The 18051-nt window shown below is 33.6% G+C and overlaps 1 protein-coding gene across 3 annotated transcripts; it reads right to left on the bottom strand.

Moving 5' to 3' along the window:
• Positions 1–2690: 2690 nt before the first annotated feature.
• Positions 2691–16541, bottom strand: LOC135106899 (glucosamine-6-phosphate isomerase-like). Of its 3 annotated transcripts, none has more exons than XM_064016304.1 (8): positions 16359–16541; positions 13745–13868; positions 12952–13053; positions 11894–12076; positions 11199–11383; positions 10477–10650; positions 8696–8739; positions 2691–5260 (listed from the first exon to the last, which is right to left on the bottom strand). In XM_064016304.1, the coding sequence occupies exons 1-8, from the start codon at positions 16536–16538 to the stop codon at positions 5233–5235; spliced, it is 1020 nt and encodes a 339-aa protein (XP_063872374.1). In that variant the 5' UTR covers positions 16539–16541; the 3' UTR covers positions 2691–5232. The 3 variants fall into 3 exon arrangements, with proteins under 3 accessions (XP_063872374.1, XP_063872376.1, XP_063872375.1); XM_064016306.1 differs by having other exon boundaries at positions 8691–8739; XM_064016305.1 differs by lacking the exon at positions 8696–8739.
• Positions 16542–18051: the final 1510 nt, after the last annotated feature.

An 18051-nucleotide genomic window follows, 5' to 3' on the forward strand; every position in this document is an offset into this window, starting at 1 on the left:
AGTGCCACATTAGCGTGGGGACGAGAAGGACAAGGTGGATGGGGCGAAGAAGGACGAGGAGTGGATGTCACTTCACTTCGGCGGAAATATGATCGTAGCAGGAAAATTTTGTGCGGGGCTTGTGGAATTGATGCTCACTGTAATTCGTGAAACGGAGGACTGTGTGTGTGTGTGTGTGTGTGTGTGTGTGTGTGTGTGTGTGTGTGTGTGTGTGTGTGTGTGTGTGTAGGATGATGATGATGATGATGATGATGATGATGATGATGATGATGATAATGATAATAATAATAATAATAATAATAATAATAATAATAGTAATAAAAATAATAATAATTCTTTTCTTTCTGTTTTACGTCCGGGTAAGGACGGTGCCTCCTAATGAAGAACTTTGGAATTGGCTTTTATTATTATTATTATTATTATTATTATTATTATTATTATTATTATTATTATTATTATTATTATTATTATTTAGTTATACTAGTAGTAATAGTAGTAGTAGTAGTAGTAGTAGTAGTAGTAGTAGTAGTAGTAGTAGTAGTAGTAGTATGAATCAGCTTTAGAATAAGCAGGCTGAAAGATGATAATGTATTTTGGGGGATATGATAATATACGTATCGTAATATTAATGCTCATATTCGTGTGTGTGTGTGTGTGTGTGTGTGTGTGTGTGTGACGAAGACGTTTGCTGGAAAAGCTTGTCTGTTGACTAGTTGCTGCTATATATAAATAAATAAATAAATGAGTAAATAAATAAATAAATGAATAAATAAATAAATAAATAAATATATATATATATATATATATATATATATATATATATATATATATATATATATATATATATATATATATATATATATATATATATATATATATATATATATATATATATATATATATATATATATATATAGCCTGAAGAGGATGATAACAGAATGAAGTTGGGTGGGTGGAATAGAGGATGGTGACGGTAGGAAAGAGACGAGTTACCATCAGGAGGGAAACTGGAAATATACAATTTATGAGTATGAATGAAGCTGAATGGGACGTGTGCTACAGTGTACAAAGCGCTGGCGTGGGCGTCTGTGCTAGCTATGACTATAACGGCCAGGTAAATGACGTCTGTATTAACCATGATTATAACGGCCAGGTAAATGACGTCGTAGCTTTATCATCCTTATAGCTTGCATGATGGCAGTGGATCATCGACGCGTTGGGACTCACACCTTGCATCCAACCTTTATAAAGAGCGCTCCTCAGTTATTTATTTATTATTATCATCATTTTATTATTATTTCTTTTTACTCATATGTTATTATCAGTATTATGTCTTATCCTTTCATATTGGTCCTGATAAAATTGCCACCTATAACTCTTGACCCGATGTAACAAGTGATTCCACTAGGAATAGCCAGCACGTAGCGATGCCCGTTATTTTAAAACCAATGAGGCTTAGGGAGGTGAAGGATCCCTCATCTATTCTTTGGAATATACTTACTCCACACATAAGCCAGCCATACTCACAAAGCATGCGCTGTGAGCGTTGTGTAAACCGTGTGAATTAGATAAATAAAATTAATGGAAAAATGAAGGTTAGGGATTTGACCTATTAAATTCTACTATTTCGTCCTTGAATTTATTCTGTATATAAGTGAATAATGAGAATTCCTGCCGCTTATCCTTGATTATTAATCATAACCTTAAATATTAAGGGTAAAACACTAAAAATGCAGAAAAGAGACAAAGGAAAATTGTAAAAAAAAAAAAAAATTTGATATATGATGTTTCATTTCTTTGAGTAAGTGACTTCACTCACGCGACACACTCCCATTGTGTTTAGGGTCTCTCTTCGATATCAGCAGGTCATAGGACTTCAGACTGAGGGAAAAGACAAAATGCATTGGAAATGAATTCAGGTGTCACTTCAAATTATCTGGCTTTTCCTTCCTGTTACAGTTACACTGCTACATGATTCAGGGGATGAGGTACTACATGCATGCATAATTATTGTTTTATGCAGTGATCAGTGATCAAATAATTATGGGAATCTAGAATCTTCTGCTACTATTATCATTCAAAACAATAACTTTTCACCATATTATTATCCATTTTCAAAAACTTCTCATTAAAAGTTTTTAAGAACTTTCTCGAAGTTCTTAGCTCTTTTTACTCTCCTTTCTTTTATGATAAGTCTATCAAGTTCTTAAATTTGATCTTTAATTTCACTGTGCATATCTTCTTCGTGCACATTAGTTGAGAATATTTACTTTATCTCATTTCCGTTTGTTCTGTAAACTCCTTATTAACCTCAACCAAACTTGGGATACTTAATTGCTTCATTCTAGTCGTCAAATGTATCTGAAATCTGTTTTGTTAAAAACAAAACTTGTCTTGTCTAGAAAGTTTCTTCTTTTCTACTGATTTGCTCACCATCTTGCGGTTCAATTAACTTCTGTGTACAACACTTCCTTTGGTAATCATAGTTGCCTTTTAATGAACGTTGTGCTTTTTTTAATTTAATCTACTGAGGATCCTCAAAAAAAAAAAAAAAAAAAAAACTTTAAAAGTGTATCCATAACCCTCATCCTTCAGATTTCATAAAAAAAAAAAAAGGTGCAAATAATTCAGTTCTGGGAAGCACAAATCCTCAACAGCATGCCTGATAGACTGGCCAAATGAAATAAGACTCAACAATAACAATTTATTAAGCACTATAAAGCCCGTTCAACAATGTATATTTCCACAAGATAAAAAACAGTAAACTATCTCCATTTCAGTAATCATCTAAGCTAAGCTTCACAAAAATAGAGCTTCAGTACACTACTAATCATCATATACTGTATTCATTCTTCAAGATTTCCTGAACCCAAACTCTTATCATTATAAAATCTACATTACATCACACTACCTAAGTCACATCATTATCACATGATCATTCTGGTCTTAGTGGAATTAGACCGGCTGAGTTTTGTAATCTTAATCCTATATGTGGAATTAATCTATCCAGGAATGTTTTTCTTACTTTTTCACAGTAGGAGTGTCCCTGATTGTTTTTCTCCTTTTTTAAACCTCAAATGCCAACCAAGAAAAACTAAGCTGGTGCATGTGTGTGTGTGTGTGTGTGTGTGTGTGTGTGTGTGTGTGTGTGTGTGTGTGTGTGTGTGTGTGTGTGTGTGTGTGTGTGTGTGTGTGTATTTACCTAGTTTTTTTTGTGTGTGTGTGCAAGAGAGTGATAAATCAAGCCATGTACTAAAATTAATATCATGCAAGACTATTTCTGAAATGAATCAGAGAAATTATAACAGCTTCTCAAGACAATGCCAATCACCTTACAATAGACACAATGATGTAGTAAACTTCCACCTCACTACCATTTGCAAGTATTCAAACACAAAAATTTTGTTATCAAGATGTTACGTAGTTAGTATGTAATTTGCGAACGTCAATCACACGCCATAAACATACACCAGTATCAATTAACATCTCACAACCACAGCTGTTTAAGGCCTTTTCACTGTTGCAAATCCATATGCTCCATCCACACTTCTGAGAAAAAGTTGAGTTAAATTTCTCTGTGTAGAACTGAGGCCTGAGCTTAAAAATACTGCTCTCTCACCATGACTATTTTCAAAGGCCACAGAAGTGATTAGCTGAGTTCTCAAGAGTGTTTCTCCTGTTAATAATATAAAAATCTTCTTAATATATCACTAAAACCATAAAATATCCTTAAAAACTAGCATCACTTTAACCAGAGCCTTTGGAATGTAGTGGAGCTAAAGCAAAAAAAGTGTTTCAGAAAATGGTTCTGAATCTGATGTTCGCTTTGGGTATGTTCCCTTAATCAACAAGAGGATTTGTGTGAAGTTTAAGATGCAACTGAAATCTTAGGTAACATCAACACAAGGGAGAAGAGGGAAATTAAAATCTGGAATCATCAGAGGCAAAAGCAAAAAGAAGAAATTAACTTGGTCTTCAGGAGGATGGCATCAAATCAGTGTGGGGGTTATGGTGCATTTTTAACCTCAAGCAATACCAACATGAGAGAGGAGAGAAAAACATCTGAAAACATTCATGCTTCATAGAAAAAAAGAGGAAAAAGAGTTTGGCCCTCACAGATTGATGGACACAGAAACAGTATGAGGCAAATGATTTCATCTTCACAATAAACTAGAGATGTTTGTTTATGGTTCTGCTATGTTGTCTGCAAATATATTAGGTGCCTAAAATGTATGAATGAATAATGAGGTATGTATATTTACCTCATATTTTGACACGGGTGTATATAAACATTATGAATTGTCTTACTCTACATAAGTAAAACTTGTGCAATTCTTGAAAATATGATAGATATGATGCTCATTCTAATAAGAAAAAATAAATAAAAAATTATAATTTCCTTTATAATTTTAGCAATGTGCAATATATAAGCTGTGTTTCTTATTTCACATTATATACTTAAAATTTCCGTGTATACATTACAAGCATAGCTTATGGCCAAGAGCACCTGTACACTTACTTTCATGCTGTAATGTTAGTAACAGTTCTTGAAGCTGTCTTGTGTATCCTTTGACAACTCAAACTATGGTACTTAAACCTTGCTAATACATCTGTAGTTGTTATACATTTTATCATTTATATACTGCACTTGGTTTGGATTAGCTGAAAAATTTGTTGTAAACAAATCATAAGTAAATGTACTGGACATATCAGCATGTGCATGGCAGAGGAAACTAACCTGTGTGCACAAACAATGTTCCTGCCAGTTTTACCCTTTTGTACTAGCTGAATGCAAATGGTGAATGTCTGGATAACAGTTGTACAGGAACTTACTGTATTTTATTTCTAAAGGCAAGCATGGAACAACTTTTATTTCTTAATTATAGAGAGAGCAAGTTTTACTAACCATCTTATTAACTTACCAACTAATTTTAAGCCATTTTACAAAAATATTTACCAGTTATGTTAAATACAATGTTATAGCTAAAGATCATCCTGATAAAAATCTTCATGTAAACTTAAATTCTGATACTTAAATGGCTTTCACTTCTATCAAAAATATTTGTAGAACTATCATATGGCTAAGCTAGCAATGATTATGTATTTAGATTTCATTACCATCAAAAGAAACAAACAAACAAATGCACTGCTTGGTGAACACACAGACTGTTCCCTCTCTTAGTCTGCTGAGGTGAGATGTTTAGGAGAAGGACTCCATCATGTGGTCATCAATCATTTTGCGATGCACTGTCCAGAGATCCTGCAAGACACACGGGTACTGTTACTTTGCTGCTTTAGAAAGTTGTCATCTTTAGAACTATGAAAATTAAAATTTTCATTTATTGCAAGGGTTTTTCCTTTCAGGCATACATTTCCATTTGCATCAACAAGCTTCTAGGATAATTTTTGGTAACTTATAAAATGTACTGCAGTCATTTATACACAACTACAAAAACAGCTGCATAACTCTGCACCACCACTACTAATACTACTACTACTACTACTACTGCTACATATACTTCCGTCTGCATCTTATGAAGGTTGCATGGACTTTTCCCTAAACCAACAACTAAACATGTATCAATCCACTACACAAACAAAAGCATACTTCATAAATACATACGAGAAAGATGTGTCACAAGATTCACAAATATCAATAAATCTACACATTTACACAAATACACAATACAATACTCAACTCAAATACAAAAATATTCTTATCAACAGAACACATTATTCTTACAGCAAACTAAATTATAGTACTGTACTAATTTAACCTCTCTACCTATATCTGAAATTTACTCCTAAAGAATTCCCATTAAAGGGAAGATTGAGAAAGGCAAATCTCCATTAATTCCTAGCCTTGCATACTCTGATCCTATTATTTCCTGGCCTTGTTTACTCTGATCTCATTTATTCCTGGCTTTCTATACTCTGATCCCATTAATTCCTGGCCTTGTGTATTCTGATCCTCTCACTCTCTCTTTCCTCTCTCATGTTCCATCACTGTGTCCTCTCAGTCACTGAAAGTTTATATGTCTATCATACTTATATACTCTCTCTTGTTTGAAGGCATGGAAAAAAGAATTCATATGCAGAGAAGACAGAGCAATATAAAAGACAAATACTTCTCAAAACTCACATCAATCATACCCATCTTCAAATTTTTATTACACACACCACAACCTCAACCAATCAATTTCTTCTGCACATCTTGCACACTTCTTCTCAATATGTACTCATTAGTCTTATGAAGTCAGGTATGTTGGTGACAGAAGACAAAGTGAATGTGCACTGGAAAGTATCGGATAAAACAAGCCTCTGAGAAAAAGGCTGAGGAAAAAAAAAAAAAAAAAAAAAAAATATATAATATATATATAGATATATATATATATATATATATATATATATATATATATATATATATATATATATATATATATATATATATATATATATATATATATATATATATATGCAAAATACATACTTACATAAACTGGAATGCTAAACTGGAAAAGATACCTAGACTCTCAACACAATCAGTCTATTGCAAGAGGTTTTGGTCATAAAGTATGCTGTGGCTTAACACTAACACATTTTTCCTAAAGCCTTAACCATGGTGAGACATTTCTTCTAGTTCTACAGCCACCTCCAAACAATATGCTGGCTAGAAACTAAAAAAAACTATTCTTTTTACACCCCTTCTTTCTTCTAGATGCTTATGAAGACTTAACATCTTGCTTTTAATGCTGTGAATTGTTATATGTCACAGTGAAATAGTTAAACTACTTATCAGATGTAAGGTGGGAAGAACAACCCCTGCCATGCATCATCTTTACCTATATCTCTTGCTGTCATTTTTACAATAATGTCCTCTTCATGAAAGACCGCAAAATTACCCTGAATTAACACACAGGCTTATTTAAAATGAAGATTGTAAAGCTGGCTTGAAATAATTAGAATGCATTAATGCAACAATGGATGACATAATTTAATCTTATAGGAAAAATGTTTCCCTTTTCAAAACCTACAAATCTACATGAGTATGTTTTGTTGAGGTTCTTTGTCTAAATCACATTCACTTTTAGTCTTTTCTCTATAATTATGTAACTGATTCATTCTCTTGGATCCAATATCCTTTATCTTCTCTAATTTGCTTCTTTAAAACTTTCAGCATTGCTATACTTTTACTTAGACTCCTGATGCTATTCACATTCACATCAGCCACCTCATTTACTTCTTTCTCTTTGGTATAGGCACAAGCTCCTTGGCTGTATTTTTCTCTGGATTCATCCACTGCTCTGTATGAAACTGCCATGCTGATCACACTGCATTCTTAGTTATCATAATAAACTGCTAAATATTTTGAAATAGTTGTTAAAGTTCACAAAACATTCTGACAGTATTCATGTCACATCCCACCATAAAACTCCTACATCTTAACTTCCTGCTCTTTTCTCCTAACTCTGCTTACTTCCAATCCTCTTATTTTTATCTCCTACCTCCTTCCCATTAATGCCACTTCTTTTAACTGAAATATCCTTCCTCATAACTCAAAGTTTTCCAATAGCTATGAATCATAGGTGATAATGGTAACCAAATAAAATGCAAGAAAAGAGTTGGCCCACAGCTTGAATAAAGGCTCTGCAGGTCTTATGCTGAATTTCTCTTTAACACTTACCTTCAAGCGGGTAATTTTTGCAAGCATGTTTTATTTTTGTTAGTTAAGCCTCATTAGTTACAATAGTGTTCCTAGAAAAAAAAAGTTACCTGGTAAGACCTGTTTCATTAATGTGAAGGATAAAACTATCATGTTTCATTACAGAGGAGGATGAAACTATCAGGTATCAGGTAGAGACAGCTCCAGACTTGAAGCAGCTTTCCTATCTGGATTTCTAATGAAAGCGACGTCCTATTTTTTCATGGCAGTTATGAGAGAGAGAGAGAGAGAGAGAGAGAGAGAGAGAGAGAGAGAGAGAGAGAGAGAGAGAGAGAGAGAGAGAGAGAGAGAGAGAGAGAGAGAGAGAGAGAGAGAGAGAGAGAGAGAGAGAGAGAGAGAGAGAGAGAGAGAGAGAGAGAGAGAGAGAGAGAGAGAGAGAGAGAGAGAGAGAGAGAGAGAGAGAGAGAGAGAGAGAGAGAGAGAAATACAAAGGTGGGTAGAAGGTGTGGCCTAACTGACACATCAGGGGCTTCTGGACACTAATACTCACCTACTAAATACTTTTGAGTTGACATACTGCTTTGGCAAGAAATAAAAGTAATAAGGCTACTTCATCAAGTCTGGAGCCATCTGTTTTATATCACTATATACTGTCTCAGGAAAGCTCAGTGATAAATCTATTGACCAGTATTTGTTACCAGTAACCTAGAAACAAAAGCAAAGGCTTATTCTCAGTAGCTTTTGTAAGTATACACACAAAAATTCCCCAGCTTTGTGAGTGTAACTGCCAAGATCTTGACACTACTGAAGTTGCCTTACCAAGTGTTCCTGCTCTGCCTGTAGTGTACGAGGAGCACAGGAAGCAACCGTACACATACAGCATGAGAGCCGTTTGTAGATTTGCATAAAAGCAAATAAAAACCATAAAAAATTTGTTATAGTTTTCTTCGTCTAATGAAACAAGCAAATTCCACATGGAATGGTGTTACAACCAAACAAGCAATGTAAGCATACAAGCAACCATCACCTTACTGTGGTTCCTGATCCATCAGGCATGAATGTATATCATGGAGTGTCTGTAAATAATTTTTTATTGTTATACACTGAAAGAGAGCAGCTGAAGACTAGATGAACTGTGTTAGTTATGCTACATACATAAGAGTCTACAAGTCAACAAGATACAAGACACAAATTTTCAAGAATTCAAGCATTTTAACTTTCAAGCTGATAGTTATTACTTCAAATTGAATCAGATTCTTTACTACGAGTTAATCAGAATAGCCTCAAGGCGCTGGTCAATTATAAATAAAATCACAATAATAAAAAGCTGTAATATGACATGCAATAATTTACAAGAAAAAGGAGATCAGCAAGAATATATAATCAATACTTTGATGCAAGTCTTTTAATATATATATATATATATATATATATATATATATATATATATATATATATATATATATATATATATATATATATATATATATATATATATGAGGAAAGCATGTAAAGTATGCCTTAAATATGACACATTCTAGACAAAAGTCTTCACATAATATAACACATGTGAAATTAAAGACAAACACATGCTTGCATGCAAAATAGAATTTTCAGAAATTAAAGATAATTTTAAATTTCCCTGAAATAAGAATATATATATATATATATATATATATATATATATATATATATATATATATATATATATATATATATATATATATATATATATATATATATATATATATACCAACGATTATCAAGTTGATTGATCCAGAATAATATTATAGTATAGTTCAAGTGAGGCTTCAGATGTGGGCTATTCCCTAATTTCCAGGTGGAGTTTTATACCAGGCCATAGAAGGAAATGCCTTCATCATAATTCTTGTAAACTGACTGCAAATATCTTTTTTTTGAAGTGCTATTATGGGCAACTTTTATTTTCCCTCTCCTTTTACTTTTCTTCTTTTTTTTTTTATTCTTGGAAAGACTCCCTAAAATGTAAAAATAAATAAATAAATAAGAAAAAATAAATTAATAAATACTTTTCTGATGCATAATATCACTGTCTCATCTGTGTTGTCTGTTGAGAGCATGACATTCTCCACAATTCAATAATACCACCACAGCACAGTACTATGGGAATGTATGTATGCTTATATCAAATGCTAAAAACTGAGTGACTGAATGGTATCCTACTTATGACAAAAAGAATGGTAAACTCATTTCTATTACTCAATAATATAGCATATCCTTCACTATTGCAATTTTAACTAAAGTAATTATTACATGATAAATCAGTTATATCAAAGGTAACATGCAGCTTTTAAAAGATCTAAATACCTACATGCACTGTAATGGGTTAGTTTTTGTAAATTTCCATAGATATTGGTGGGTTAGCATGTGGGTGATTCAACTTGTAACTCATCTAGACGCCAAGATTATTTCGCTGATGTCTTTTGCAATGATCAGTTTTTAAAAGAAGCATTTAACACTGATTGGATATAATTTGAAGTGTTTTACTATATTCTGAAGTTGAGAGAACAAGTAACAAAAAGAATCTCTTACACTGGACAATGCAAAGGTACATAATGATATGAACATTCAATTTTCCCAGCTGACTTCAAATACTGAAGTACAAGATCATACACTCCAAGTCATTAACTAAAAGGCTGATGGTACAAATACAAATTTTAAGTATTTGACTTTAAAACTGGGAAGACTGCAATTTAGTAACAAGAGAACTGTTCACTAAAACTTTATAATGAGAATAAGTTAGTAGCAAAAGAGAACACCAACAACAGCCTTACCTTGAAGTACTTGACTGTCTTGACCTTGAGCTCCAGTGTTGCGTCCTCATCACAGAGCATGATGGTCCGTGGATGCTGCTGGAAGGCTGACACTGTCCACATGTGGTTCACTCCCTCCTCAATGGCCATGTGCAGTGCATAGGCCTTGTGTGAGCCTGTGACCAGCACCATCACCTGGGGAATGCACCAGATCCTTCACACAAAAGATAAAGTGCAAAGAACAGCTACAAAATAGGTATCATACTTGAGAGATATTAGCTACACTGTATGAGAGATGAGAATGAGGTGATATGATTATGATGTACACATGTGTAAAAAGAAAAGACTGATATCACAGATTTTGTGGTACCACAACAATCAACACTAAGAGGATAGAGTAAGAAACTGTGTAAAAAAGTGAAAAAAGATGCTAGAAAGTATAATTTTCCTGACAGACCAATCACCCAATAGAATTCGTCAAATGACAAAGTTGTGTGCAAGGAGCATTTATGACTTTAAAGATAAATATGACAAATTAACTTTTAAAAGATGGGACATTATGAACATGACTCAATCCTATAGAAATACAATTAGGTAAAAACAACTAGATAAGAACTAGATGAAATCTACATAGGTATATATTAAATTTTCTTCACATTCAGATGCCTTTGCCTTATATTCCCTTGTCTTTTCCCCATTTCCCAGAATCAGACTGCTTCATATGAAAAAAATAAAATCCTTACCTCCCTGGCATCCATGACTGTGCCAACTCCAACAGTGAGGGCCTGCTTGGGCACCTTGGACATGTCATTACCAAAGAAGCGAGCATTGGCAGTGATGGTCTCCTGGTTCAGGGTTTTAACACGTGTGCGAGACACCAAGCTGGAGCCAGGTTCATTGAAGGCTATGTGTCCATCAGGTCCAATTCCTGAGTTTGAAAAACATAGGGATAAGCAGTATTCTGAAGCATAAAGTCCTTCTTAAGGCAATATGTACAAAGCTGACTATGGTAAAGGACATGTATCCTCACAGTGGTCAAAGTAACTCTATGAGATGATGATAATGAATTTAAACTGAATATCAAATGGTTGCCTTGAATGGGTAGCCAATAAAAACTATAAAATCTTATTTAGGCGAGTGTTGCACCATTTCTTAATTATAAATGTGCTGTCATAAATTTTTTGTATATAGTATGCATGTTGCAAAATAGTCCTCCTTCAATTTTCTTCTTCTTCTTAGGTGTGAGAAACCATCAGGCCTCCATATGGCAATCCCTGTATGAAACATACCTACCTCTTTCCACTTATCTTCCTCATCCATAAATTTATCTAATAATCTTTTAAAGCTACTTAATGATTCAGTACTAGTCTCATTACTGAGTGATCAAGGAAATCTTTGAAGTATTTACAAAACATTAACTTTTATAGCCATACTTTACCTCCCATGAAAAGTTCAATGCCACCTGCTTCCTTGATCTTCTCTTCATATTGCTGACACTCTGTCTCGAGGTTTGGTGCATTACCATCAAGGACGTGAGCATTGGCTGGATCAATATCAATGTGTTTGAAGAAGTTCTCCCACATGAAGCTGTGGTAACTCTGGTCGTGATCCCGGGGAATGCCTGAGAATATTAATATCATGAAGGTTCACAAACACCATCAACTGCTTTATCATTTTTACTATGAAAATTCATGAAAAAGCATTAAAGAAAATATGAAATGAATATAAACCCAAGCAGAGTCTCTTACACTGAGCAAACATGAACATGAAAAGGTAATGGGACACAAAATTAAAACAAGACACTGCTGAATGATTTAACAGGAAGATGTTCACTACTCCTTTAAATTCATCAATGCTTCTCATTTATGTGTCTGGATTCACACACTAAATAATGTTAAAGAACAGTTCATACTTCTACTGCTTTTATATACTTAGTTGTATAAGTAATAATTGCCAAGATGCTGAAAATATAGAAGTGAAATGTTAAGAGGGTACAAGAAACCTGCCACTAATCTCATGGTACACAATCAACAAGAAGGCTGAGTGATGCTGCCTTGGTGTGTTGTTAGAAGTTGCCTATTTACCTGTTGATGCAAAAAATAAAGTATATAAAAAAGTAAAGAATTAACAGAATAATGGAAAAATAAAAGTCAATAACCTCATGCAGAAATACTACTTTGCAAATATGAAACTGTGAAAATTATAAAACTATAAATTCTAACCTATGCCAATAACAAAACCTCTCCCAAAGTCCATTTCAAATTCAAAATTCCTATACTTTCAAAATTTATAAGGAAAATCCTTTAATTCATGAGGCAGAGCAAGGTAACACAAGATCCCTCCTTGGGTGTCATTTCCTCATTAAACACAAAACTGGCCATTGCTACTCCATCACACATACATCATCAGAACATGTACATGAATAAATATCAATCAACTAATTATAAAATATTAAACAAGCGAACACACAGTGGACTAAATAAGATGCATACTAACCAACATACTCATCCATGTTGAAAGTCTTGACATACTTGAATGAAATTTTTCCAGCTTTGTGGTACTGCACTAGCTTCCTGTAAGTGCCAAGTGGTGTGCCTCCTGCAAAGACACAAATTCATTGAAGCATAATAATTTGTCTTTATCAAGAAATTCATCTGGTTGAAGCTGTAACTAAAAAAAATTTCACCTTTAATGCTGAAAAGACTAAATATTTAATAGGTAAAAATTTTTACTTTTGTGAAAATCTGTGTTGATGCATTCTGGTACAGTGCTTTGTGCTGCATTACATGATAATTTGAATGATCACCTCTCCAAAAATATCTACTTTAACCTCCCTCAGAAAAATCTCTAGTATTTTCTTATTATTACCTACTAGGGTCTGGTTATGGAAGTGTCTTGAGATGACATTACATATACCTCATATACATAAAGGAAATATTATGCTGTTTTACTGAAAATGAAGAAACATGAAAGGTGAACGCTCAGAAAACTCCTACATGTAAAGGAAATCTACACAGCTAGCACTCAGGAGTAAGGTAAAATCCCTGTTATGGCTCTTGAGCTGAAATGTGTGTGTGTGTGTGTGTGTATATATATATATATATATATATATATATATATATATATATATATATATATATATATATATATATATATATATATATATATATATATATATATATATATATATATATATATATATATATATATATATATATATATATATATATATATATATATATATATAAACTCCCTACTACAAAAAAATAAAGTGTACAAAATGCCTCACCAGTTGGCAGACCAAGGACAAAAAACTTGTTTGGTCCAGGACTGAAGTCATTGATCCTCTTGATTATGTAGCGGGCAGCCCACTCAGCAACCCGCTCGCTGTCTTCAAGGATCACAAGACGCATCTGCAGAGGTTAATCTCAGTCAGTGTCAGGGTTTTAAAATACATAAAAAAAAAAATGCATTCTAATATTTTAACAGGATTTCAAAAAATTTGATGAGCAATGTGATTTAATTTACTTAATTGATCACAATACTGTGCTAAAATAAATAAATTAAAAACATAAGATATGACTGATACTTTAGAACTCACTATGATGTAAACTCAGAGCATGTAACTATCTATCTATCTATCTATCTATCTATCTATCTATATATATATATATATATATATATATATATATATATATATATATATATATATATATATATATATATATATATATATATATATATATATATATATATATATATATATATATATATATATATATATATATATATATATATATATATATATATATATATATATATATATATATATATATATATATATATATATATATATTACTAAGTAGGTGCATTATATATATATGTGATCACAATGCATTATTTTGACTGGTCAAAGTTAAGACTGCGTTCTTTTAATATGTGGTATGAATATAGATAATTAACAGTATAACAATGTGCTGTGTCATGTGACTCTGCTGCCTGTGGTGGTGTGGTAGTGGAGGCATCAAGACAACATGGTGATACAGTCTCAAGGCCATGCTGCCTCACAGACCTCACCCACACAGCATCTCCACAACCAACATGTTCATAGGTACATATCATGCTGGCCTCCAGAGGTCAAGCTAACTAGATTTGGATTTTCATTTCTATATCAAATTAAAAGGAGAGAGAAAGGAAAAGAAGTGCTGGAGGTGGGAAGGCTGGAAGGAATTGGTGAGCTGGTAGTAACAGGAAAGGACAGGGGCAGGAACCAGACTGGTGACTTCTGAAAACTTACATCTTGCTTAGGTGGGAGTGCATTTCACATTTCATAGGACTTCATGTAGGCCATGGTGATTGTAATGGTTTGATTGGTAAAGATTAATGGATCTTAAGTGCCCTGCTGCATGTCTTATCTTCACCTACTCTTTCATATTAGCAGATCAACCTTAGCTGGTGTTTTGAAGAAAAGGATAATTTGTCTAAAGGCTTACATGAAAGAGAAGCAGTCATGAACTAAATCCAAAACATGATGCTCCAGGTACACAACTCCACCCAGAGCCATAGACCATGTGAAGACTGGTTGTTAAACTTCACTATCCAGTTATTGGTCAAACTGTCAAGATCTGGTGACCTCTTGCTCTTCCATCATCCTTATCAAGTGTTCCCTGTCCAGAGTCTCAATTTGCTTTCATGCTCTGAATAGCATAATAACATCTTTTTTTTTTCTTTTCTTCCAACCTTGCCAGTTTTAGCTGACTCGATCTTTACTAATAAACAACTGCATGAAACTCTGAAATAGTTTAGTTACAGCACTTTGTATTCTTTCTACCATTCCCATGTTTCTTCTTGTGGAATGACCAATTCACAGCTGTATACCAAAGCCTTGATTACATTAATAATGCTTAATTAAAAGTCTCAGCATTGCCTTACTCTTGTAACTGAATGACAGCCAGGTTTTACAACAATTTTGAAAATATTTTCTCATTCTTATAGGTAGCTAATTAAGTGTCATTCTTATGTTTTATCACTGGCATATTTATGTTTCTCTAGAGGTGGCAGACTCTTGTGTCAGTATTCTTCATGAGAAATGTGAAGTTTTGGTAAAGGAAAATGTTCAGTCACACATCTTACAGAGAACATTACTGTACTAGGAAAAGGGAAATATAAAAGATATATGCAGTACCTGTAAATATTTGAAATGAGTCTTAATAGGAAGAGAAAACCCAAGCAATGGCAGGAATGTGACGGCTGACTAAATTCCACTTGTGCCACGATGACCATGATGAACTGACTGATAAAATGTCATGTACCTTGACTGATCGTCCACTTGGTAGAGTTTTATCCCTGATAATTCCCACTCATAGCTTAATCCCTCAGATCCACTCTTCAAGTGTTTTAAACCATTGATAATTGCACTGTGTGACACCAATGCCTTGGAAGATAAGCTCCCCGTTTCTGTCCTTGGTTGTCATTTTGGCGTGAGGTGCTTTGTGCCACACCGTTGACAAGAGTTCCAGTCAATGCAGTTCTTTGTGTTGGGGCATGCTGACATGCATACATAATGAAATTTACATCGTGAAACAAAAGCTAAGCCGATACATGATAAAGGCACAAGCCACCATATAAATACAGTAGATGTTAGCAGGTGACAGAACTAGCTAAATGTCAACTCCATTCTGGTTATACTATTTTTATCTATTTATTCAACATAAGTTCCAGCTAGTTTTGAGGGCTGTATGGCAGCCGCCAGCGTGGCGCCGGCACAGCAACTGTTCAGTCACCCCTGCAGACTTGCACACAACCACACTCACAAACACAGTTTATGCTGTGGCTGCGGTGACTTTTTACTTATCTCAGGCGGAAGGAACCTCTCTCTCAGATATTACCATTTCCTTACGTACCTTGAACTTATCACTCTTGCAAGGACAACCACCGCAAGTGCTGATACACAGGCTCGAAGCTGCAACAACTACGTAGACCGGCCAGCAACTCACTGATAGTAATAGCAGCAGCAAGGCCCTGGAGACACGCAAGCCATGTGAACGATAACTTCCACCAACTTCGCCCATTTCCTTATTCATTCGTGATTTCATATTGGTTCACACTGCTTTTAACTTCCACCAACTTAGACCTTTTCCTTTTTCATTCGCGATTCCATATTGACTCGAACTACTTTATATTTTACTTTTTCATATATTATGTACTATTATTCACCCAAAACGTTTACTCAAGATGCTTATCAGGATGGCTACAATATATGCCTCCTTCCCTCTCTTTCCTTTCTCTTATTAACCAAAATTGTTGTATTATTCTCTTCGTTTCCTAAACATATTTATTTTCAAATAGGTATATTCATTAGTTCATTATCTTCTTAGGTCTATGCAAGCTAATGATGATTATTATGCCGATTTGTGACATTCCTTAAAAGCCGGCCAGTGTAACGAGCAGACTACTGTTCCTAATTTGTAATTAGTTTAGTGCTAGTTGATTAGTTAACAAGGTATGTAACCACTGGATGGTACATTTAGAGGGGATCTGATAGAAGTCTCACAGCCTCACGGTCTCTGATCGGCGTCACACACACGAACACACGGTTAAGCTTGTGGGAGTATAGTGTTAACACCACCATCACATCATACCATAGCACACCACAAGACATCACCACCACCTCATCACACCACGCTCCACCACTACCACCATCCACCACCACACCACACCACCACACACCACCATACCATCACCACATCCACCATCATACACACACCATACCATATCACACATTGCAAGTGTTTCTAGGTAATTTAAAGGCTCGATGTGTAAGAGGAGGTGGAGGTAGAGGGAAAAGAAGGAGTGTTAAGGGAAGGGGAGAGGAGTAGGAGGTATTGAGGAGAGGTGCAAAAAAAAAAAAAAAAAAAAAAAGGCTCTACATCATCCTTTTATTTATTTTTTTATTATTTTTTTATTAATGGAGTTTGCATTGTTTTGCTATTCAATTTATTAATATGGAAGTGTATCAAGTTATAGTATATAATAAAATCTTGTTGAACTGCTTTTTTTTTTGTTTCCGGCTAAAATAATACTTTCGTCATTTTATAACTTTTCATTTTTTTTTTTATTAGCACGCCTAGGATTGTTTTGGTGTTTGATTAAAAACTTTAAAAATATATAATAAATGTATCCCAAGTAATAATATCCAATAAAATCTAATGTAACAATTCGTATATTAAAATTTCATATAAGTGCGTTTCTAGATTTGAAATAAAAAATACTTTCTTTATACGACAAGAAATTTGTGTTTCCTTTAGTTATCTGGAAAGTACTGGAAAGTAAAGATTTTTTGTATTCGGAATATGCAACGTAATCTAGTCTGGCTGCATTTTTCTATTTTTCTTCTCGATATTATATATATATATATATATATATATATATATATATATATATATATATATATATATATATATATATATATATATATATATAATATCGAGAAGGAAAATGCAGCCAGACTAGATTTTTTCTTTCTTTTTGTGGCCCCATACGTAAAAATTACAAATTGTGTTTTTGATTTTTCTTTATTATTAGTAAGGCTGGAAA

Source organism: Scylla paramamosain, chromosome 14, assembly GCF_035594125.1.
Source record: "Scylla paramamosain isolate STU-SP2022 chromosome 14, ASM3559412v1, whole genome shotgun sequence".
Lineage (NCBI taxonomy): Eukaryota > Metazoa > Arthropoda > Malacostraca > Decapoda > Portunidae > Scylla > Scylla paramamosain.

What these genes read in the sequence shown, in the direction of transcription:
- LOC135106899 (XM_064016304.1), bottom strand. Translation starts at nt 16,538, where the DNA reads ATGAATAAGGAAATGGGCGAAGTTGGTGGAAGTTATCGTTCACATGGC. An exon ending in GCAAGAGTGATAAGTTCAAG is followed by an intron (nt 13,869 to 16,358) that starts GTACGTAAGGAA and finishes TAACCTCTGCAG; the next exon opens with ATGCGTCTTGTGATCCTTGA. An exon ending in CTGATGGATCAGGAACCACA is followed by an intron (nt 5,261 to 8,695) that starts GTAAGGTGATGG and finishes TGTGTCTTGCAG; the next exon opens with GATCTCTGGACAGTGCATCG.